General features: G+C 47.1%; 1 protein-coding gene across 1 annotated transcript in view; it reads left to right on the forward strand.

Annotated features, from left to right (window-relative positions):
* The window catches only part of LOC311243239 (dysferlin-like), a gene marked incomplete at its 5' end in the record, with an annotated part of 264,898 nt that overhangs the window by 214,327 nt on the left and 24,200 nt on the right, over positions 1-26,371 (forward strand). Inside the window, 4 exon segments of the mRNA XM_084332384.1 lie at positions 2,495-2,634; positions 15,131-15,219; positions 22,724-22,819; positions 24,085-24,226. Of these exon segments, the coding sequence (XP_084188510.1) occupies positions 2,495-2,634; positions 15,131-15,219; positions 22,724-22,819; positions 24,085-24,226 (467 nt within the window).

Raw genomic sequence — 26,371 nt, forward strand, 5'->3', positions numbered from 1 at the left:
TATCACAATCATTACATTTTTACAGTAACAACGGCACAACATAAATTCAAACAGACATGTACATAATGCCTGAGACACCATATGCGATAGTTGGCTGCGACAACGCCGGGGGTGTCGTTGCGCCAGGTGGCGGGAGGGAGGGTGGAAAGATTGTCAGCGGGGTAGGTCGCGGGAGGGGGCAGGGACGGGGGGGATCGGGCTTTGGTGATGAGACAGTCATTTAGGCTCCCCCAATCCAGCGCGCGTACTAGTCGGCTGCCGTCACCATCACGTGGGAGTGGCGCCGGGCGTACATGCAAGAGGGGGGATTGGGTATGGAGTGGGAGTGGGGGAAGCCGCTTGCCACTCTTATCTCCCAGAGGGCCTTCGACTCCAGCAGCTCCCTGTTTTGACCTTGGTCCAGGAATTTGTTTTGGCTGACTGACTGGCACATTTATCCCAGCCACGTCACTTTAAATTTGATTTGAATAGAGTGAAATATAACTCTATTGATTTGAGTGGAGTGAGTTTTAACAACTCCGTCCAAATGACTGAATGCATTATTAGTCCAAGTGTCCAAGTGTCTTAATCAGTTCATTTTGGTAGGTCCTGTGCGTGGTAAACAGATCCAAAATCTTCTTATTGCAGTCCAAAAGCTTCGATAATCCAAAAATGACCACGTCTTCAAGTTGGTAGCCCGATTATGATGTCCCAATAGGCAGAGAGGGTTAGCCTTATTCTGCTTCTTGAAGAAAATATGCAATCCACTGATTAGATCCATTTAGAGTTGATTTGAGTATAGTCCGGCAACCGGCACGAAGCATAGCAGCGTCGGGCTCCATGGAGCAGTAGAGGAGGCGGTAGGAACGGCCTTGAGGAGCCTGGGGAGAGGAGAGAAATGCGACTGTCTCTGGGAACCGCTGTGTGTGTGGTGTGTGCGAGAGAGAGAAAGAGAGATAGTGAGTGACTGTGTGTGTGTGTGTGTGTGTGAGAGAGTGAACGAGAGAGAGAGGGAGAGAGAGGGAGAGAGAGAGGGAGAGAGGGGGAGAGTGAGGGAGAGAGAGATAGAGAGAGAGAGGGAGAGAGAGAGGGAGAGTGACTGTGTGTGAGTGTGTTTGTGTGTGTATGCGTGGATGTTTCTTTTTGTTCGTGTTTATGTGTGTGTGTATAATGTGTGTGTGTATAGGTGTGTGTATTTGTGTGCGTGTGTGTGTATGTGTGAACCCTGGTCTGAACCCTGGTCTCCCGCACCGCACGGCTTAATTTACACTGATCTTGGCTGGGGTAGTTGGGGGCAGGCTACTGCTGTTGGGGGTGGGGTGCCGGTACTGATGGGCCTCGGGGGGGGGGGGGGGGGGGGGGGGGTGTGAGGAGGCTACTGTTGCCCTGCTGTTTGTACCTCCCTGGTGTTGTTGACCTGTAGTCTGCCCTCCAGCCTGTCCTTGTAACTGTCCTTGGCTGCCCTTAGCTCCCTTTTGAGCTCCCTTTGGACAGCCCTGGCCTGCTCAGTGTCCCCTGCCATGAAGGCCCTCCTTTTCCCATTTAGCAGGTGTTTAATGTCCTTATTAATCTAGGGTTTATTGTTTGAAAAGCAGCGTACCTTTTTGGTAGGTACGATGCTCTCCTCGCAGAATCTGATGTAGTCTGTAATGCAGTGGGATAGTCCATCAATGTCATCTCCATGGACCCTCTCAAACATGTCCCAGTCTGTCGACCTGAAACACTTCCTTAGCTCCTCCTCGACGTCAGACCACTGTGGGACATACCTGGTGGTAGGTGGCTGTCTCTTAATGATGGGCCTGTATGTAGATACAAGCCTCACTAGATTGGGTTCTGACTGGCCGAGGGGGGGGGGGCTGTATACCTCCTTGACATGAGCATACAGCGGGTTCAGTGTTTTGTTTCCCCTGGTTCTGCAGGTGACATACTGGGTGAAGTTTATCAGGGTCTTATATAGTCTGACATGGTTGAAGTCCCCATTGATAAAAAATAAATGCATCCGGGTGTTTTGTTTGAGGTCCTGCGACTGTGGAGCGGATGACGTCACTCGCCTGTGGATGACGTCACTGCGGTCATCCACACAACATGAATGTGTTAGCTCTCGCGGCAGATAGTACGGCCTCAGACTCAGTGCCAATAGCTTAATATCGGGGGAACAGATGCGTTCTTTAACAGCCGGAGTTAACAAAGACAACACGCCCTCCGCCTCTCCTCTTGCCGCTTTGTTTACCCCTGTCGGCGCGCACCACCATGAAGCCCTCCTGTTCAATGGTGCTGTCCAGGATGTTCTCGTTCAGCCAGGACTCCATAAAGCACAGTAGAGAGAGAGAGAGAGAGAGAGAGAGAGAGAGAGAGAGAGAGAGAGAGAGAGAGAGAGAGAGAGAGAGAGAGAGAGAGAGAGAGAGAGAGAGAGAGAGAGAGAGAGGATAATGTAGATGGAAGATTGTGTTTTTGTGTGTTTATGTGTGTTTGTGTCTGTTTGTATGTATCTGACATCTGTATTGTCACTCTCCAGAGGAGGGAAAGTCCCCGAACCACCACCTGGGCCCCTTAGAGGAACGTCTGTCCCTCCACATCCTGAGAAGACTGGGTCTGGTACCTGAGCATGTAGAGACCAGACCACTGTACAGCCCTCTACAACCTGACATAGAACAGGTATGAACCACGTAGAGACCAGACCACTGTACAGCCCTCTACAACCTGATATAGAACAGGTATGAACCACGTAGAGACCAGACCAGTGTACAGCCCTCTACAACCTGACATAGAACAGGTACGAACCACGTAGAGACCAGACCACTGTACAGCCCTCTACAACCTGACATAGAACAGGTATGAACCACGTAGAGACCAGACCACTGTACAGCCCTCTACAACCTGACATAGAACAGGTATGAACCACGTAGAGACCAGACCAGTGTACAGCCCTCTACAACCTGACATAGAACAGGTACGAACCACGTAGAGACCAGACCACTGTACAGCCCTCTACAACCTGACATAGAACAGGTATGAACCACGTAGAGACCAGACCACTGTACAGCCCTCTACAACCTGACATAGAACAGGTATGAACCACGTAGAGACCAGACCAGTGTACAGCCCTCTACAACCTGACATAGAACAGGTACGAACCACGTAGAGACCAGACCACTGTACAGCCCTCTACAACCTGACATAGAACAGGTATGAACCACGTAGAGACCAGACCACTGTACAGCCCTCTACAACCTGACATAGAACAGGTATGAACCACGTAGAGACCAGACCACTGTACAGCCCTCTACAACCTGACATAGAACAGGTATGAACCACGTAGAGACCAGACCACTGTACAGCCCTCTACAACCTGACATAGAACAGGTATGAACCACGTAGAGACCAGACCACTGTACAGCCCTCTACAACCTGACATAGAACAGGTATGAACCATGTAGAGACCAGACCACTGTACAGCCCTCTACAACCTGACATAGAACAGGTATGAACCACGTAGAGACCAGACCAGTGTACAGCCCTCTACAACCTGACATAGAACAGGTATGAACCACGTAGAGACCAGACCACTGTACAGCCCTCTACAACCTGACATAGAACAGGTATGAACCACATAGAGACCAGACCACTGTACAGCCCTCTACAACCTGACATAGAACAGGTATGAACCACGTAGAGACCAGACCACTGTACAGCCCTCTACAACCTGACATAGAACAGGTATGAACCACGTAGAGACCAGACCACTGTACAGCCCTCTACAACCTGACATAGAACAGGTATGAACCATGTAGAGACCAGACCACTGTACAGCCCTCTACAACCTGACATAGAACAGGTATGAACCATGTAGAGACCAGACCACTGTACAGCCCTCTACAACCTGACATAGAACAGGTATGAACCACGTAGAGACCAGACCACTGTACAGCCCTCTACAACCTGACATAGAACAGGTATGAACCACGTAGAGACCAGACCAGTTTACAGCCCTCTACAACCTGACATAGAACAGGTACGAACCACGTAGAGACCAGACCACTGTACAGCCCTCTACAACCTGACATAGAACAGGTACGAACCACGTAGAGACCAGACCACTGTACAGCCCTCTACAACCTGACATAGAACAGGTATGAACCACGTAGAGACCAGACCAGTGTACAGCCCTCTACAACCTGACATAGAACAGGTATGAACCACGTAGAGACCAGACCACTGTACAGCCCTCTACAACCTGATATAGAACAGGTATGAACCACGTAGAGACCAGACCAGTGTACAGCCCTCTACAACCTGACATAGAACAGGTATGAACCACGTAGAGACCAGACCAGTGTACAGCCCTCTACAACCTGACATAGAACAGGTACGAACCACGTAGAGACCAGACCACTGTACAGCCCTCTACAACCTGACATAGAACAGGTACGAACCACGTAGAGACCAGACCACTGTACAGCCCTCTACAACCTGATATAGAACAGGTATGAACCACGTAGAGACCAGACCAGTGTACAGCCCTCTACAACCTGACATAGAACAGGTATGAACCACGTAGAGACCAGACCAGTGTACAGCCCTCTACAACCTGACATAGAACAGGTATGAACCACGTAGAGACCAGACCACTGTACAGCCCTCTACAACCTGACATAGAACAGGTATGAACCACGTAGAGACCAGACCACTGTACAGCCCTCTACAACCTGATATAGAACAGGTATGAACCACGTAGAGACCAGACCACTGTACAGCCCTCTACAACCTGACATAGAACAGGTATGAACCACATAGCGACCAGACCACGGTACAGCCCTCTACAACCTGACATAGAACAGGTATGAACCACGTAGAGACCAGACCACTGTACAGCCCTCTACAACCTGACATAGAACAGGTATGAACCACATAGAGACCAGACCACTATAGAGACCAAACCACTGTAGCCCTCTACAACCTGACATAGAACAGGTACGAACCATGTAGAGACCAGACCACTGTACAGCCCTCTACAATCTGACATAGAATAGGTACGAACCATGTAGAGATCAGACCACTATAGAGACCCGACCACTATAGTCACTATACAGTTCTCTACAACAGTGCTTCTCAACCTGGGCGTTGAGACCCCCCAGCATTATGAAAGTATGTTAGTGGGTTATCATGTTTTTAATCTTTGGTGTAGATATGTTTTTTCTTGGAAATTATGAATATTTGAAGTCTAAAGACTTCCTCCACTGTTACGAGGGAGGCAGGTAGGTTCCAGTTGTGGAGCAATAAGTAGAAGCAGAGAAGGTTTTTACTCATTAAACGGTGGTTCTCTTTATTTGTAGAACGGTACACCTAGAGTAAATCCAACAGGTAGCAACACTGACGCAGGGCGTCTAGGAGAGAAAGATAATAATAATAATACGACAGCAACGTCCAGAGCCTGAGGTACCACCGTGTACCGTGCAGGGAGAGTGTGAAGATCCGACAACTAGAAGCAGAAAGACAGGGGTTAAATAAGACCACATTCCAGACATACCAAGCGCACCACAGTGACAGCCAATCAGGAGACCCAGACAATAAGTGACAGGGGAGACAAGTGACAGGGGAGACAAGTGACAGGTGTCAGAATGGTGGGTCGTTCTCAGGCGGCCGCCAGAGAACACAGAGCGTTACAGTACCCTCCCCTGACGAACGGCACCAGATGTTCACCTAGGGGCCTCGGGATGCAGCCGTCGGAAATCATCGATCAGGCAAGGATCTAAGATATCCCTTTGAGGCACCCAAGAACACTCTTCTACCCCGTACCCCTCCCAATCCACCAAGAACTGAAACCCCCTACCCCTCCGCCTACAACTCAGGATCCTCCGCACCGTGTAGACTGGCTGACCACCAATCAACCGAGGCGGAGGAACCACGGGTAGAGGCGGGACCAAGGGCGATGAGAGGAATGGCTTCAACAAGGACACATGAAACGTCGGATGAACCCTCATCAAGCTCGGAAGCCGCAACCTGTAAGCCACAGGGTTCACCGGACGAACCACTCTAAAGGGTCCTATGAAGCGAGGAGCCAGCTTCCTGGATTCCACCCGGAGAGGGAGATCACGGGTGGAAAGCCAAACCCGCTGCCCAGGACGGAAAACCAGAGCCGGACGGGGCTTGCGGTTAGCCTGCTGCTGAGCTTTAACCGAAGCCTTCTGCAGCCCTGTTCGAACCCGATTCCACGTCCGGCGACAGCGAGCCACATGTGCCTGGGCCGAAGGCACCTCTGCCTCCTGCTTCTGCTCGGGAAACAGAGGAGGTTGAAAACCATATTGACACTGAAAGGGAGACATACCGGTAGAGGAGGAGAGGAGGGTATTATGCGCGTACTCAGCCCAGGCCAACCTCCTACTCCACGTTGCCGGATGGAACCCAGACGACAGGCTGACGGAGGCGCAGAGGCTGGCGGCAAACGCCTTCCAGAACCTGGAGGCGAACTGAGGACCCCGGTCAGACACGATATCCACTGGGAGCCCGTGGACCCGAAAGACGTGCTGTACCACCAGATCAGCTGTCTCTCGGGCCGAGGGAAGCTTGGGAAGAGGAATGAAGTGGGCCGCCTTGGAGAAACGGTCCACCACCACCAAAATGGTAGTGAACCCATCTGACAGGGGAATGCCAGAAATAAAATCCAGGGATATGTGCGACCAGGGACGTTTGGGAATAGGAAGAGGCCGGAGGAGACCCACTGGTGCACGGCGAGAGGTCTTACTTACCGCACTGGCCAGGCCGCCACAAAGGAACGCGTATCCCCCTCCACTGTCGACCACCAGAACCTCCTACGGATAAACTCCAGAGTTCTGGTGGCCCCAGGGTGGCCGGTGAGTGAAGAGGTATGTGCCCACTGTCCGCCCCGGAGGACCCCCACCAGGATCGGGCTCCCGTGTCAGCGCCAATCTTACCACCTTATCAATGCCCCAAGACACAGGTGCCAAAATCAAGGCCTGTGGAATAATGGGATGGGGCTTCTCCTCCCGACCCGGAGGATCAAATTGGCGCGACAACGCGTCAGGTTTGATGTTCTTGGAACCGGGCCGATAGGAGGTGGAAAATTGAAATAGAGTGAAGAATAACGCCCACCTGGCCTGGCGAGCGTTAAGGCGTTTAGCCCCTTGGATGTAAGCCAAGTTCTTATGATCAGTCCAAACAATGAAGGGATGTGCCGCGCCCTCCAACCAATGTCTCCATTCCTCTAGTGCCAATTTGATTGCCAATAACTCCCGATTACCCACGTCGTAGTTACGCTCGGCCGAAGACAGCCGGCAAGAAAAAAAAGTGCAATGATGCACTTTACCGTCCTTTAAACACCTCTGAGAGATCACCCCCCCCCCCACCGCAATGTCAGAGGCATCCACCTCCACAATGAACGGAACCTCTGCATCATGGCGGATCAGTACAGGGGCGGAGGTAAATCGACGTTTGAGATCGCAGAAGGCCGACTCTGCCCTAGGCGACCATTCAAAGCCAGGGAGAGAGGACTTAGTGAGAGCTGTTAACGGATTGGCTAAGGCGCTAAAATTGCAAATAAAGCGCCTGTAAAAATGTGCAAAGCCCAAAAACCGTTGTAACTCCTTGAGCGACGAAGGCCGTGGCCAGTCCAAGACTGCACTCACCTTGGCTGGATCCATGCGAAGATCACCCTTTGTCAACACAAAGCCCAGGAAGGAAACGGTGTCAGTGTGAAACACACACTTCTCTGCCTTAACAAATAGTTGATGCTTGAGGAGACGGTCTAGCACCTCACGAATGTGCACTAGGTGTTGCACCATATCGCGATAAAAAATCAGGATGTCATCTAAGTAAACGAACACCGACACCCCAATTAAGTCCCGCAGCACGTTGTTAACCAGGGCTTGGAAGACTGCTGGAGCATTAGCTAAGCCAAAGGGCATGACCAAATACTCATAATGCCCATTGGGCGTGTTAAATGCAGTCTTCCACTCGTCTCCTTCTCTAATCCTGACCAAATTGTATGCATTACGTAAGTCAAGTTTAGAGAAAACCTGTGCCCCCTGTAAGCACTCAAAGGCGGTGTCCATGAGAGAAAAAAGTAGTAGAATGCGCTCACCTCACTAGACTTGACACTGGGTGCTGTAACCTCTGATATCATACATAAAAAATAGGGAAACAATGTCCAGGCACGCACTCCAGGTTTTTCCAAATTTATTGGCAGCCTGTAATCATATGACGTTTCGGTGTGAACACACCTTCTTCAGAATTGCTTGCATGAAGCATGAAGGGTAAGTGACCCTAGTAAATACAAGTCAAACAGGAAGTGACAACATAGGAAGTGACAACACATTCCCACAAGAGATCTGCAAAAAAGTACAAAATACCCCTTACAAGCACAACCTTTTCAGAATTATGTAAATCAAAAAGAAGCATGTAAATAAAAATAAATATAAAAAAGAAACAGTAAATCACAAAGAGATATATCTATATATAGTTATATATATTTTATACAGAGTAGGCCTACATCTTAAACTCTAAACATAAACACTCATGACCCATATAAGCCATCTTTCAATTATAAAGAATGATAAATGAAAATAGTAAACAATCGAATGAAATGAAATAATCAAATGAAACAGGTCAAAACATTTTCCTCATTGAGGCCTCTAGGCTCTAGACAATCCAGAAAATGAATATAGAAACATTCCCTTTGTAGCAAGAGCCTGTCTCTGTCGCCGCCTCTTGGTGGTCTCAAGACCTGCTCTATACCCATGTATTTTAAGCCAGAAATATCATGTCCTAACTTATTAAAGTGCCTTGCAACTGAAGACTTCTCGTCATTTCTTCTTATAGAACATTTGTGCTCCGAAATTCGATTTTTAAAACGTCTTCTTGTTTTTCCAACATAGTAAAGGTTGCAAGGACATTTAAGCAAGTAAACAACAAAATCAGAATTACAGGTAATCCGGCCTCTAACAGCGATACTCCTACCTGTACTTGGTTGTAAATAAAATGTCTCTTTAATCATGCCATGACATTGGGTACAAGACAAACATGGAAAATTGCCATTTGGAATATTAGCCATAAAATGGGTACATTTTTTGGGAAAATCTGTTTTAACTAACTGGTCCCTTAAGTTAGGTTGCCGTTTGTAGAAGTATTTGGGTGGTTCCTGGAACACACCTCCGATCTTAGGATCTGACTTTAAAATGTACCAGTATTTGTTCACAATATCACGCATATCTCTAGAAATAGGGCTGAAGGTGGACACCAATGCTACAGAGTTGCTTTTTACTTTGTCTTTATGTGTAAAAAGGGATTGTCTGTTTATCTGTTTAGTTTTATTAAGAGAATTCTCAATAAGGGCCTCACTATATCCTCTAGATCTAAAGTTCTGACAAAGCTCCTTGGCTTGTGTATCAAAAATGTCATCTGTATTACAGATACGTTTATATCGCAAAATCTGACTAAATGGAAGGCTCCTCTTGAGCTCTGGTGGGTGATAACTGCTATAATGGTGAAACGAATTTTTGAAAACTTCGGTATGGACAATATTGTCTCTCTTTTTCACCAATACATCAAGGAATGCTATGGAATGTGAATCATAATTCATAGTAAACTTAATAGTCTCTCTCTGAGAGTTGAGAAACAAGTGGAACTCTTCCAGAGCCTCTTTAGTGCCTGACCATACAAAAAATAAATCATCAATATACCTCCAATATGCTTTAATGTGTCCAACATATGGATTATTATTGAAAATACATTCAGACTCAAACTTCGTCCATGAGAGGCAACGGGTAACGGTTCTTGATGGATACATCGTTCAACCCCCTATAATCAATGCATGGTCGCTGGGAACCATCCTTCTTAGCAACGAAGAAGAACCCAGCGCCGGCAGGAGATGTGGAAGGACGTATATGCCCTGCGAGCAATGCCTCCTCAATGTAAGTGTTCTAGGTCTGTCCCCGACTAAGGATTTGGATGGTCGACTAGGATTGGCCAAAATTTGCTGTTAGTCAAATTGGCAAAAAAAAAAAAAAAAAAAAAAAAAAGAAGTATAATATAAAAATAAAATATTATAATTTTTTTTACATTTTTTATCATTCCATTTGGGCTGTGGGGGGTGCTTAATGTCTGAAGGAGTCGACTGAAGGCTTCTTGTCCTCTGAAAAAACATGCAATTGGTCCACTGATGGATACATCTTGATATTTGTCTAGTCTAGTGTGTTCATTAGATGGGTGAAATCCTCTTTCAGTGCCTCTGTGCCTGTTTTCGTAGGCAGTTAGCCTCTGGTATGCATGCTATTAGCGTTAGCCACGCTTCTAGGCCTCTTTTCTTTTGGAAAGAATGATAAAAAAAATGTAATATATATTTTTTTAAATATTATTATTTTGTTTTTTTAATTATATTCGACTAAGAGGTTGGCCAGTCGACTACGGCTCCTTTCGACCGATTAGTCGACTAATCGATTAATAGGGGTCAGCCCTAACGTGTTCAGACACTGTCTCAGGGCGCGAGAGGGAGAACATACGCCCACGGGGTGGAGAGGTACCGGGTAGAAGATTAATGGGGCAGTCGTATGATCTATGAGGCGGCAGTGCTTTAGCACGCGTTTAGCTAAAAACGTCCGCAAGGTCCCAATAGATCTTAGGTACACCTATCAAATCGGGATTAGTAGGTCTGACAGCATCTGCAACGCTCCCCACCATCCTGGAGAGAGAAGAGGAAGACAAAAGAGAAGAGGGGGGGGGCAAACTCTCGCCAAAGCCCGACTTAACACCGTTCTCCGTTCACCCGTGCACCAATTAATCACAGGGTTGTAAAACGCTAACCAGGGATGACCTAAAACCATTTCCCGAGGAGCCCCGACAGCTGCCGAAGCGATGGCCGGCGCGGCCGCACCGGAAGCAGCGTCTCTCCTCGATGAAGCTCTGTCGCTCCTCGTCAGAGAGCGGCATCGTCCCAACCTGCATGGGTTCATCACCCAGTGGCTCACTCGTGTAGTGCAGGAAGTTGTCGACACCGGGAGAAGAAGGGACACGTACCTGAGCCGCTGTTCTTCGCTCACGTTCCCTCTCCCGATGTCGATTGTCCATGTGGATGGCCATGGTGATGATCTCATCCAAGCGCTCCGGCAACTCACGTACGGAGAGCTCGTCTCTCATCCGCACGGAGAGCCCCTGAACAAACAACACACAACAGGGGATCTCTGGCCAAGCTGCCTCCCGGGCCACGATCCTGAATTCAATGGCGTAATCTGCAACATTGCGGAGGCCTTGCCGGCAGGCGAGGAGCCGCCCCCCGGCCTCATAAATAGAGAGTACTCTGGAAGTATCAAAGATCCTTCTCAACTCCCCGGTAAAAGTTGGCGAGCTGATACTTGCCCCAGCGCGTGCTTCAGCTCCCGGTGCATCTCTGCCAAAGCCTCCATGGAACCTGGATGGTCGGATCTTCTGTTACGACGGAGGCAGGTAGGTTCCAGTTGTGGAGCAATAAGTAGAAGCAGAGAAGGTTTTTACTCATTAAACGGTGGTTCTCTTTATTTGTAGAACGGTACACCTAGAGTAAATCCAACATGTAGCAACACTGACGCAGGGCGTCTAGGAGAGAAAGATAATAATAATAATAATAATAATAATAATAATAATAATAATAATAATAATAATAATAATAATAATAATAATAATAATAATAATAATAATAATAATAATAATAATAATAATAATACGACAGCAACGTCCAGAGCCTGAGGTACCGCCGTGTACCGTGCAGGGAGAGTGTGAAGATCCGACAACTAGAAGCAGAAAGACAGGGGTTAAATAAGACCACATTCAAGACATACCAAGCGCACCACAGTGACAGCCAATCAGGAGACCCAGACAATAAGTGACAGGGGAGACAAGTGACAGGGGAGACAAGTGACAGGTGTCAGAATGTTGGGTGGTTCTCAGGCGGCCGCCAGAGAACCCAGAGCATTACACTCCACCAAGTTAAAGGTGCTGTAAATGGTATTGTCTTTGTTAAAATTAGTGGTCTACATGTTACAATAATAGCTCAACATTCCGACAGTCAACATGGGTCTCCTAGTCCCTCCGCTCTACAGTAAACAGAAAATATATTGTCTCGTATCCCTTTCCGCTTCATCCAATCACGAGATTGCAAAAACGGTCTGACAAAAATAAGAAATAAAAATAAATATGTGCTTGAAACATAAAATAATCTGCTAGCAAATTTGGCTTGGCAAGATTTGTTGAAATAAGTACAAATATCTAGGGTTCTCTCTCCTGGTTGGATAAAGTGGAAAGGGATACGGTGGGATTGGAAACACTCTGTATAGACCACTGCACCACGTTACCTGGAGCTCATGGGAGAGTGCGGGGGGATAAAATTAATGAATGTAGATGGGAGCCTTGACATTAAGTGGTTGTAGCTACGGCTGTGGGGGTTCTGGATGATCCAATATACTTTTTTATACGCCTGAGTCTCCTGAACACGGAGAGACCAATCGTAAGTCAATCAGCACTTTCCCGGTTGAGCTATAGTCACTTTTCCGCACCTACTCCCCAAACTCTGCATGTACAGATTGCCCAGGGAGTCTCTCTGGATTGTCCAGAGATCTAGGTTTATCAATCTGCGCATGAGCCTGTTGGGGAGTAGGTGCGGACAAGTGACTTTAGCTCGTCCAGGAAAGTGCAGATCGACTTGCGATTGGTCTCACCGTGCTCAGGAGATCCATGCATATAAAAATTGTGTCATGTCTCCGGCACCCCCACAGCCTTAGCTACAAAAGAAGAATACCGGAAGTGTTGCAGTGGTCTATACAGTATATTCTCTCACTGGAATATCTCTCACTAAAAGTCTGTGCCGACCAACTGGCCCCGGTATTCACTGACATCTTCAACCTGTCCTTGGAACAGGCTGTCATCCCCACCTGTCTGAAGAAGTCCACCATCATCTCTGTACCCAAAAAATCTACGCCCGCTTGCCTCAACGACTACCGCCCTGTAGCCCTCACCTCCATAGCCATGAAGTGCTTTGAGAAGCTAGTGAAGGGCTACATCTGTTCCTCCCTCCACATCAACCTGGACCCTCTGCAATTTGCATATCGCCCCAACAGGTCCACGGAGGACGCCATAGCCCATGTGCTGCACACAGCAGCATCACACCTGGACAAGAGGCAGGGGAACTATGTGAGAATGCTGTTCATCGACTACAGCTCAGCATTCAATACCATAGTCCCCTCCAAACTCATAGCCAAGCTCAGGGACCTGGGCTTGAACTATGACCTCTGCCAGTGGGTCTTGGACTTCCTGACGGGCAGACCCCAGGTGGTAAGAGCAGGCAACTGCACCTCCTCATCCATCACGCTCAACATAGGGGCCCCCCAGGGCTGTGTTCTGAGCCCCCTCCTCTACTCCCTGTACACACATGACTGCGTAGCACAGCGGAACAACAACACCATCATCACATTTGCTGATGACACAGTAGTGGTGGGCCTGATCTCTGCCAACGACGAAAGGGCCTACCTGGAAGAGGTAGAGAACCTGTCACAGTGGTGTCAGTAGAACTGCCTCTCCCTGAACGTCAGCAAAACAAAAGAGATGATTGTGGACTTCAGGAGGTCGGGGGTCAAGGACTACAGCCCCCTCAGCATCGACGGGGCACCGGTTGAGAGAGTGAACAGTTTCAAGTACCTCGGAGCCCACATATCCGAGGATTTGACATGGACCACACACATTGACAGTGTTGTGAAGAAGGCACGACAACGCCTCTACTTCCTCAGGCGCCTAAGGAAGTTCCAAGTCAGTCAGAAGATCCTTAGGAACTTCTACTCATGTACAATAGAGAGCATCCTGACTGGCAACATCACCTCCTGGTTTGGGAATAGCACTGCACAAGACCGTAGCAGACTACAAAGAGTGACACGTTCAGCCGAACGCACAATTGGAGGGGGGCTTCCCACCCTCCAGAACATTTACAACAAGCGGTGCAAGGGGAAGGCTAAGAGAATTATTAAGGACTCGAGCCACCCGAACAACTGCCTCTTTGAACTGCTGCGGTCAGGCAAGCGATACCGGAGTCTTAAGGCGAGCACAGAAAGACTCAGAAGAAGCTTCTATCCCCAGGCCATCAGGCTGCTAAACGAACAATAAACACTATGCAACAACCATCAAATGCACACAGCACACACACCCACACGCACACACTCACTTAAACAAACAACACACTGCAGCACCCACTCTCCACACTTTAGATCACACAAACACACTTTATATTTATTGATAAAGGATTTGCACTACAACTCGTACACCTACTGTAAATTGTACCTAAATTGCACCTCATCCTATTTCTGCCTTGCACTATATAGTATTGTATATTAGTACACTACACAGTATTGTATATTATATGGTAACTCAGTTACGTCTACTCTGCATCGAACATTGTACATATGTCTATACTGAACACTGTGACCTAATTTTTTTACTTCTAATTTACATGCTATACTATGTTATTTTATTTCATACTTATCTTGTCTTGCACAGTCTCTGGAGCGTAACAGTAAGAAGCATTTTGTATAAAAGTATTCTGTACTTCTGTATGACAACTATTAAAGAAACTTGAAGAAACTTGGACTTAACTTCTAATGAATGAAATAGTAACATTAAACAATTTTCTGTTCTCTTGGTTGTTGATAATCACTCCTCTACAACATGATAAAAGGAAACCTGTTTTCTTTTCATTCTTTCCTTGTATTGCTCTTTCCCCTCTGTGTCATCTCATTCTTGGATCTAATTGGCTCATGGTGCTGTCTGTCAGATTACAGATTAGTAATATTTTGATCATTTGAAACATTTCAAATGATCAAAATATTACTAATCTGTAATTAGTAAAACCGCTTAAACTCAACCTCACACACTATTATTAACTATTATACATTTATATCCAGTTTAATCACCAGGTTGGATGCAAAACTTATTTTCATTGTATTGTACATATGCTGTATAATGACTATTTTAATCTAATCTAATCTAACTATTATACATAGAATATGCATATAATAGTCTATATTTGACACAAATCAAACAGTACTGATATCTAATAATTCCCCTTATCTGTGAATGGCTTTCTCATTCTGTTCTCTGACTGGCTGTTTGTGCTGTCTGTCAGGGGAGGCTGACGCTGTGGGTGGACCTGTTCCCCAAGTCGCTGGGACCCCCTGCACCCCCCTTCAACATTACTCCACGCAAGGCCAAGAAGTATGACCGCCCACACAAACATGCACGCATGCACACACGCACACACGCACACAAACACACATCCCTTTGTGCTATCACATCCAAATGAGTTGTATTTTCATTCAAACCTTTATTTATTCTCAAAAAGGACAAATGAGGTCACCCTCATTTTCAATGTCGTCGAGACTTACAGACATTTCAATGCATACATTTTTTATAATATAATAATCATAAATAATAACAACTCTATCTATATGGCACCCTTCACACATGGACCACAGCCCAAAGTGCCCCACAGCAAGTAGCACAAAATAGAAAAAACATAGGCATAAAATCAGCATACAGTCGACGTATAAAATGCAAACATAAGAATAGGTATAAAATACAATAAAAGTAGTGCAACGTAGAACGTGTAGACATAAGTAATAAGATCATTTAAATGTAGGGCTTACGCCTCTGAATCATAAAATGTACCCGTGTCCCAGTAAAGTCACCGCGGGCAGAGCGCCGGGTTCAGGGGACTAAACAGACAGCAGACTTTCCTGATCTTGATGACATGCAGCTTATCATACAATGACTAGAGAGACCTGTACGTTTACATACAGATGGAATTGGCTTTGGATACAAATGTTCACATAGGCTACACATGATATCAAACAACGTTACTCTCGTATGCTGTTGCCTTGATGAGTCGGGTCCTGGTTAGGAAGTTGGCTCAGAAATGGCTAATAATAATAATAATAATAATAATAATAATAATAATAATAATAATAATAATAATAATAATAATAATAATAATAATAATAATAATAATAATAATAATATAATAATAATAATAATAATAATAATAACTTAATTACATATAGCACCTTTCATGAGACCCAAGGTCGCTTTACATAGGGCAATAACAGACAAGAGACAAACATGGGTAGACAGACACACAACATTAAGTATCAGAAGCTAGGGGTCAAAGGCCATGTTAAAGAGGTGAGATTTGAGGAGTTTCTTGTAGCAGTCCAGAGTTGGGGCGTTGCGGAGTTCTGCGGGGAGGGAGTTCCAGAGGGTGGGAGCTCTGTCCCAAAGGTCTGCAGTCTGGTTCGGGGAATGGAGAGCTGACCGGTGTCTGAGGATTGCAGCGACCGTGACTGAGTGTAGGGGTGGAAGAGGTCATCACAATGAGGCACTGAGGTGCCAGAGCATGGAGGGACTTGTAAGTGATGAGGAGGGTTTTGTAGGTGATGCAGGATGCATTCAGTCACACAGCACAGGCTTTCACAGTAAGACAAGATCAATGTTGGCACCAACTAACGTTAGCACACTTACAAGCTAGTAGGCTTCATCACAGCAGATTTCTTGGTTCACATTCACAACTAACCAGAGAGATGTACAACGACCAGCCCACAAATATCAACTCTGGCTACAATATTGCATAAGTACACATGCAGCCAAATATCAACTGGCTTCCAGTTAAGTACTGTACTTAAGTAACATTTCGAGCTACTTGTACTTTATGTGAGTATTTTCATTTTAGGGATTTTTTTTTTTTTTTTATCCACTTTTTCTCCCATTTTTCTATATTTTCTCCCATCCCAATTTCGTATCATCCAATTCAACCCTCCCCTGTCACGAACGCTGTTTCTTGCCTCCCACAAGCCGGCTGCAATGTGGACTAAGTCATACATAGCACAAGTCCCCTCCGGTACTTGAGGTAACAGCAGTTGCATCTTTTCACCTGCGCAGCTCGATCTCTCAGTGGCGAGGAGTAACGCGTGGGAGGCTCACGCTGCCCCCGACACTTCCTGATTCTACTGCGCAGGCGCACCAACCGACCTGTAGGAGTCGCTGTCCACAACGCCCGATCCCCACCCATCAGTTTCCCACCCCCTAATACGGCCAATGTGTATTAGTATGAACGACCAGCTAAACTGAAAGCAATGTGGAGCGCTGGGCTCGAACAGGCAAGCCCAGCGTCTCCGTCATTCGTGGCGAGCGCCTTGCCCACTACGCCACGTAGCCGCCCTCATTTTAGGGAACTTTATACTTTTACTCCACTAAATTTTTCTGAACCCATTTCTGAACTAGTTACTTTGAAGAAAACGATTTTTCATAGAAAACATGGTTAAAATGTATGAAGATTATATACTTTCACAGCGGACATAATCAGAGCAGCATAACTGGACCACTTACCACTTTAACATAACCTTTAATCAGAGCAGCATAACTGGACCACATACCACTTTAACATAACCTTTAATCAGAGCAGCATAACTGGACCACATACCACTTTAACATAACCTTTAATCAGAGCAGCATAACTGGACCACATACCACTTTAAGATAACCTTTAATCAGAGCAGCATAACTGGACCACATACCACTTTAACATAACCTTTAATCAGAGCAGCATAACTGGACCACATACCATTTTAACATAACATACGGTTATCCTATAACCATAGTTATATGAGTATAGCGAGCGCTCTGCGCTCAAGTGGAACACATCCCATAGCAGTCTAAATACTGAATACATTTCTCCACATGTACACACCCATCCGCCTGGCCACACCCCCATCCGCTCCTCTACATAAGCAGGGGTGTGGCCATACTAACAGCTCCTTCCCAAGTCTTTCACCACCGAAGGCGAAGACCACGGGGTCCTCAGTGAGTCCAGCGCAGAGCGCTCGCTATACTCATATAACTATGGTTATAGGATAACCGTATGTTATATTTCGTATTAGCTTACGCTCTGTGCTCAAGTGGAACACAGGAGCTGAGCAGAGCGGAAGCTCGACAAATGTACCCGCTGAGGCCGAGACCCGAGCCCCCGGACCCCCCTAGTGGAGGACGGGAGGGAATCGGATCCGACCATGCGAAGAGGGTTTAGCAACTCAACGCACAGGGTGAGCAGACCGTGGGACTTACCTTCCCACAGAAGAACCCACGACTACACAGGCGCGCAACCCACATGCCACTAGGGAATAAATTGGAAGAAAAAAAACTGTTACAACCCCTAATATCACGGGGACCCAGGCCCAGGAAGGGACAGGACCCCCTGGAAAAGGGGGCCTGGTGAGGCCAATGACGCCGCAGCATCGAGACCCCACCAGGCGGTCACTAGTGACACCACCCCCACATCGCCAGCATATCGGACAGGGCCCATCCAAGAGCAGGCCCTTCCCCCTTACAGCATGCCGTCCTGAAGCCCACAAGAGGCTAGACCCCCCAGGGGGACCAGGCAGCGCGCCGGGGAGACAACCCCCAAAGAGGTCGATCCCTCAATCCAGGCAACAGCCTGGAGCACTGCAGACTAGACAGGCGCATAAGGGGTCTGCTGAAAACAGCACCCCGACAGAAGGGGCGTACGGTATGCTGTGCACCATGTCGCAGCCTCCACAAAAAAAACCGACCCTCTAGAGGGGCCGAGGCAGAGAAGGCTGACACGATTGGCAGACGTCATTAAAGGTGCGGGGGCACACTCACAGGCAGACGGGGTCAAGCCCGGCCTAACCCAAGAGTCGACTCTGCTACCAACACACCTGGAAACCAACCACCACCTAACAGGAGGCGGTTGTTCCTATAACCCCCCCCAAAAAAACCTCCAAAACACAACTGCGGGTATACACCGGCTATACAGCAGAACGAGTGTCTCAGTTCTCAAGTAGGGGTTAACCCAGGCCAACAGGTCGATGAGAACGAGTCCGGACCTGGGCCCGGCGGACCGGGACGTATACAGGGATGCCAGGGGGGCACGAACCCACCTCGACAGCCCCCTCCCAGCCCCGCCAAGCAGGAGAAGAGAGGGGCCAAAAAAAGAATGGAGAAGGACCAGGCTCCTTTAGCACAGCGCAAGGTACAACACAAAACGGACCAAGCAATAGTGAAGGATAACACGCGGTGATATAACCACGGACACCTCCATAACATCAACCCCTGCAACGCCCGGGCCAACCCGGCATTTTCCCCCCGAAAAAGCACAAGTCCTTCAGGGTACCAGAACAGCAGATCTGCGCCCCGGCGGACAACGGGTTAACGCCCCCACCAGGAGGGACCTTTTATTTAGTTAACAAAAATCATATGTTGGGGCGGGGAAGGGAACAGGGGTAAACAGGGGAAAGTCACTAGCGGCGCCTGCCGCGTGCAGCACAGTGCTTGCCCCCACGGGGAGACGGCCTGGAGGGATGGTTCTGGGGCGCCTGGTCACGTCGATCCCTACCGTCACCTCCGGGCGTGGCACGGCTGGCTGCGGCGGACGAGGCACTCCCTCCACTCGTGGCCTTCTTTGACGAAGGCCCAGCAGCGGCGGCGGTGGTGGCGGAGGCAACGGTCACGGTCCTCTGCCAGTGTTGTTTTCGTCGGCCATCACCGGTGGCATCGGGTCGGGGGAAATGGGGTAGGAGCACAGCGTGCTCCTCCTCCATCTATCTGCAGGCAGCCGTCATCTGCTGCATGGCCGACCTGAAGAGCCCAGCATCGGAGAGGGGGGCCGTGAGCAGGGGAATCCTCTTCTGTTCCGGCACCCGCGCCTGCTCCAGCCAAAGGTGGCGCTGGGACAGAGTGGCCAGGGTGCGCCCCTTCCCAGCGGCTATCACCTGCAGGTGGGTAAGGTGCAGGATGGCTCCAGCCGCCTGGGTGTGAAGGTATTGTTGATGGTCGTCCAATACCGACCCGCCCACCATCATCCCCGACATGTAGCGCGCTAGCTGCGGGATGTTAGACGTCGCAGCTAGGCTCTGAGTCGCGCCGATGTACGCCTGGTCACTCCAGTTAGCCATCTGCCTAGCCGATTTCCCTTGGGGAACCGGCTTCCGCAACGGAAGTTCTAACCCAGCACCAGAGAACAAGGGACCGGCAATGGAGAAACGCTGGTGAAGGGTGGCGTTGTGAGCGTTCGAACCCCCCGAAGGTGGAGATATTATGACTTAGCTTTTCTCGAAAATTGGTGAGAGAGAGAAAAAATAAGATACAATGTCCACGTAGCTCCTTTCCAACAACTATTTCGGCACTAAACTCAAGTGGTGTATACAGACACTTGTCGGTGGTGAAAATAGGGAAGGAGCTGTTAGTATGGCCACACCCCTGCTTATGTAGAGGAGCGGATGGGGGTGTGGCCAGGCGGAGGGTGTGTACATATGGAGAAATGTATTCAGTATTTAGACTGCTATGGGATGTGTTCCACTTGAGCGCAGAGCGTAAGCTAATACGAAATATAATCTTTAATCAGAGCAGCATAACTGGACCACATACCACTTTAACATAACCTTCAATCAGAGCAGCATAACTGGACCACATACCACTTTAACATAACCTTTAATCAGAGCAGTATAACTGGACCACATAACCTTTAGAGGTCAATTGATCGAGGTTTGAATGCTCCCAAGCACTGGAATACACAAACGTCATGTAGAATGCATACTTTTACTTTTATACTTTTTATTCATCTGGGTATTTCTACTTGTATTTAAGTAAAGGAACTGTGTACTTCTTCCACCACTGCTGGCTTCACATATTACACAATCAATATCTCCTCTCTGTCTCCTCTCTGTCTCCTCTCTGTCTCCTCCTCTCTGTCTCCTCATCTCTGTCTCCTCTCTGCCTCCTCTCTGTCTCCTCTCTGTCTCCTCTCTGTCTCCTCCTCACTGTCTCCTCTCTGCCTCCTCTCTGTCTCCTCCTCTCTGTCTCCTCTCTGTCTCCTCTCTGTCTCCTCTCTGTCTCCTCCTCTCTGTCTCCTCTCTGTCTCCTCCTCTCTGTCTCCTCATCTCTGTCTCCTCTCTGTCTCCTCTCTGTCTCCTCTCTGTCTCCTCTCTGTCTCCTCCTCTCTGTCTCCTCTCTGCCTCCTCTCTGTCTCCTCTCTGTCTCCTCCTCTCTGTCTCCTCTCTGTCTCCTCTCTGTCTCCTCCTCTCTGTCTCCTCCTCTCTGTCTGCTCTCTGTCTCCTCTCTGTCTCCTCATCTCTGTCTCCTCTCTGTCTCCTCTCTGTCTCCTCTCTGTCTCCTCTCTGTCTCCTCTCTGCCTCCTCTCTGTCTCCTCTCTGTCTCCTCTCTGTCTCCTCCTCTCTGTCTCCTCTCTGTCTCCTCTCTGTCTCCTCTCTGTCTCCTCTCTGTCTCCTCTCTGTCTCCTCTCCGTCTCCTCTCTGTCTCCTCTCTGTCTCCTCTCTGTCTCCTATCTGTCTCCTCTCTGTCTCCTATCTGTCTCCTATCTGTCTCCTCTCTGTCTCCTCTCTGTCTCCTCTCTGTCTCCTCTCTGTCTCCTCCTCTCTGTCTCCTCTCTGTCTCCTCTCTGTCTCCTCTCTGTCTCCTCTCTGTCTCCTCCTCTCTGTCTCCTCTCTGTCTCCTCTCTGTCTCCTCTCTGTCTCCTCTCTGTCTCCTCTCTGTCTCCTCATCTCTGTCTCATCTCTGTCTCCTCTCTGTCTCCTCTCTGTCTCCTCTCCGTCTCCTCTCTGTCTCCTCTCTGTCTCCTCTCTGTCTCCTATCTGTCTCCTCTCTGTCTCCTCTCTGTCTCCTATCTGTCTCCTCTCTGTCTCCTCTCTGTCTCCTCTCTGTCTCCTCTCTGTCTCCTCCTCTCTGTCTCCTCTCTGTCTCCTCTCTGTCTCCTCTCTGTCTCCTCTCTGTCTCCTCCTCTCTGTCTCCTCTCTGTCTCCTCTCTGTCTCCTCCTCTCTGTCTCCTCTCTGTCTCCTCTCTGTCTCCTCTCTGTCTCCTCCTCTCTGTCTCCTCTCTGTCTCCTCTCTGTCTCATTTCTGTCTCCTCCTCTCTGTCTCCTCCTCTCTGTCTCCTCCTCTCTGTCTCCTCCTCTCTGTCTCCTCTCTGTCTCCTCTCTGTCTCCTCTCCGTCTCCTCTCTGTCTCCTCCTCTCTGTCTCCTCCTCTCTGTCTCCTCTCTGTCTCCTCTCTGTCTGCTCTCTGTCTCCTCCTCTCTGTCTCCTCCTCTCTGTCTCCTCCTCTCTGTCTCCTCCTCTCTGTCTCCTCTCTGTCTCCTCTCTGTCTCCTCTCCGTCTCCTCTCTGTCTCCTCCTCTCTGTCTCCTCCTCTCTGTCTCCTCTCTGTCTCCTCTCTGTCTGCTCTCTGTCTCCTCCTCTCTGTCTCCTCCTCTCTGTCTCCTCCTCTCTGTCTCCTCTCTGTCTCCTCTCTGTCTCCTCTCTGTCTCCTCATCTCTGTCTCATCTCTGTCTCCTCTCTGTCTCCTCTCTGTCTCCTCTCTGTCTCCTCTCTGTCTCCTCTCCGTCTCCTCTCTGTCTCCTCTCTGTCTCCTATCTGTCTCCTCTCTGTCTCCTCTCTGTCTCCTATCTGTCTCCTCTCTGTCTCCTCTCTGTCTCCTCTCTGTCTCCTCTCTGTCTCCTCCTCTCTGTCTCCTCTCTGTCTCCTCTCTGTCTCCTCTCTGTCTCCTCTCTGTCTCCTCCTCTCTGTCTCCTCTCTGTCTCCTCTCTGTGTCCCCTCTGTCTCATCTCTGTCTCCTCTCTGTCTCCTCCTCTCTGTCTCCTCTCTGTCTCCTCTCTGTCTCATCTCTGTCTCCTCTTCTCTGTCTTCTCCTCTCCAGGTTCTTCCTGCGTTGCATCATCTGGAACACCAGCGATGTCATCCTGGATGACATCAGCATCAGCGGGGAAAAGATGAGTGACATTTACGTCAAGGGGTAAGAGGAGAGATTGAGGGATGTAGGGAGTGATGGATGATGGCTGGATGGATGAATTGATGGATGGATGAGCAGATGAATGGATGGATGATGGATGGATGATGGATGGATGGATGGATGGATGGATGGATGAATGAATGGATGATGGATGAATGGATGATGGATGGATGGATGAATGGATGGATGATGGATGAATGGATGATGGATGGATGGATGGATGGATGAATGGATGGGTGGATGATGGATGGATGGATGATGGGTGAATGGATGATGGATGGATGAATGGATGATGGATGGATGGATGAATGGATGGGTGGATGATGGATGGATGGATGTATAGTATATAATATAATAATAATATAATAATAATAATTGTATAATAATATATTTCACTTCAAAAGGTTGTGCAAAGAAAAGATACATAGACAGTATAGCACAGTTTAGTATAATATTGCAGTTTAGCGTGTCAGGATGACGTAGCATAGAGTTGTAGTGTAGGCCAGTATGAGTATAGTAATATAGTATATAGCAGCGTAACATAGAATAATAATATATTAATAATTAATATTAATTAATATATAAATATTGTATAATACTGTACCAATATGGTGTAGAATAAATAGTATGATTTAGTTATATTATAATAAAATAGAAATTAGATAGTATATAGAAGTATAATACATTATATAAGTGTGTGGGTGTGTGTGTGTGTGTAAATGAATGAACCTAAATATGTAGTTTGACTGATAGATAGACAAAATGGGTTTATTTATGTTGATTTAATTTGGTTGTGTTGATGTTAAATTGTTATTTTTTTTTGCAAAATGGGTACATGGGTACATGGAATTACCACAGTCCAACAGTACATATTCATATAATTCACCAAAAATACCATGGCCGAAAGGAACAGGAAGAAGAAAAAATCTTATATATACCTGCCCCTACACACACACAACACACCGATAGACTTATTGCGTAAAACCAAACAGATTTGGTTTTACGCAATAAGTCTATCGGTGTGTTGTGTGTGTGTAGGGGCAGGTATATATAAGATTTTTTCTTCTTCCTGTTCCTTTCGGCCATGGTATTTTTGGTGAATTATATGAATATGTACTGTTGGACTGTGGTAATTCCATGTACGAATAAATAAATGATGATGATGATGATGATGATGATGGACTGACACACTGCATGTAACATCTAAAGGAGATCTATCTAGTGACAACATCTTCTCTCCACCCTCTCTCGTTGCACCGTGACCTCAGCTGGCTCCACGGACACGAGAACAACAAGCTGAAGACGGACGTCCACTACCGCTCGCTGGGAGGAGAGGGCAACTTCAACTACCGCTTCCTCTTCCCCTTCCACTACCTGCCGGCCGAGCAGCTCTGCACCATCGACAGGAAGGTATGACGACACTGCAACCCTTCGCTGTGTACAGTTTAGGGCTGACCCCTATTAGTCGATTAGTCGACTAATCGGTCGAAAGGAGCCGTAGTCGACTAGCCAACCTCTTAGTCGAATACAAAAAAAAATATATATATATATATTTATATTATTATTATTATTATTTTTTTATCATTCTTTCCAAAAGAAAAGAGGCATACTGTAGAACTGTGGCTAACGCTAATGGCACGCATACCAGAGGCTAACTGCCTACGAAAACAGGCACAGAGGCACTGGAAGAGGATTTCACCCATCTAATGAACACACTAGACTAGAGTCTAGACTATAGACAAATATCAAGATGTATCTATCAGTGGACCAATTGCATGCTTTTGCAGAGGACAAGAAGCCTTCAGTCGACTCCTTCAGACATTAAGCACCCCCACAGCCGAAATGGAATGATACAAAATAAAAAAATGATATCTTTTTTTTTTTACTTTTTTTTTTTACACCAATAGTTGAATAACGGCAAATTTTGGCCAATCATAGTCGACCATCCAAATCCTTAGTCGGGGACAGCCTTAGTACAGTTATACTCACAGCAACTGTATGTTCCCTGTGGCTTTGGTCTTTGTGTTGGATTGATGTTCCTTAAAGGAACACGCCAACATTTTGGGAAACTAGCTTACCGTCTTCTCCAGAGAGAGACGAGAAGATAGATACCAGTTTCCTCTCTGTGCGTTCAGTAGAAAGCTATCTGGCTGCACGTTGGCCTAGCTTGGCACAATGAATGGAAGCGGACAGTGCCGGTTAGCCTTCGGGAGAGGTGTTAGTTGGACAATGCCTAGGCTATAACCGGCACTGTCCGCTTCCATTCATTGTGCTAAGCTAGGCTAACGTGCAGCCAAATGCTGATTTATTTTGCACATAATCTCACACACATCCAAAAACCTCTAAACAGTTTTGCACACATTCATAATACAGCTCCATGATATGATGTAGATGGGAAAAAAGCAATGCCTTGTCTTATAAGGACTGCTACCTTATCATTTTATTGAGCTGTAATTAATACAACACAAGGATCCAGTGTCCCCGATGACATCACTGGTAGCCATATCCCAACTCATTTACTCTCAAAAACTATCAAACTAAATGAATGTGTGCAAAATGTGTGTAATATCATGTGCAAAATAAATCAGCATTGTTTTTTTTGGTGAAATGCCAGTTTAATTGTTTTTGTTTGTGTACAGGCTGTGGAAATTGGTGTGTAGGTTTTTTTTGTTCTTGTGACATCTACTTGACGTCTAAAGCTTTTCCTCCAACCATTAATCAAGTTAAATAGCCTGGAAAGAGGGAATAAAAAACATTATTTCATCCTTCTGTACAGATGGTTTCACTGAAATTATGTTGCTAGGGAAACAGTTTGGAACCTGGGTGTTATTGTTGTCATGTTGACACTGTCTATGCCTCACTATCAGCGGTGGAAGAATTAAACAGTACCTTTACTCATGTAAAAGTAGAAATACCCAGATAAATAAGTACTCTGGTAAAAGTAAAAGTCCTCCATTCAAATTCTACTTAAGTAAAAGTAGAGAAGTATTTGCTATTGAATGTTGAAAAGTATGCACTCTACATGATGTTTGTGTATTCCAGTGCTTGGGGGCGTTCAAGCCTCGATCCATTGACCTCTAGGTTATGTTAAAGTGGTATGTGGTCCATTTATGCTGCTCTGATTACGACATACTTCAAATGTGAAAGTATATAATCCTCATACTGTACATTGTTGCCAGGTTTTCTATGCTAAATCTTTTTCTTCAAAGTAACTAGTAACTGATGGGTTCAGATAAATGTAGTGGAGTAAAAGTATAAAGTTCCCTCAAGTAGTTCAAAATTGTACTTACGTACAGTACTTGAGTAAAAATACTTAGTTACTTTCCACCACTGCTCACTATGTAGGGGGGTCATGAACTCTGTTTTCTAGGTGTGTCAAACCAAAAAAGGTTGAGAATCACTGCTTAACCTTCCTGAGAGAACAGCACATTTGTTTGATTGACAAGGAGTTTGAGAATGAGGGAGGGGGGCAGGAGGGAAGAACCCATGATGTCTCCTTTTCTAGCTAGAAACTAGCAGAAGAGGGAATCACCATGAATGTATTTGATTATGATT

This window comes from Notolepis coatsorum (genome assembly GCF_963971535.1).
Source record: "Notolepis coatsorum genome assembly, chromosome: 1".
NCBI lineage: Eukaryota > Metazoa > Chordata > Actinopteri > Aulopiformes > Paralepididae > Notolepis > Notolepis coatsorum.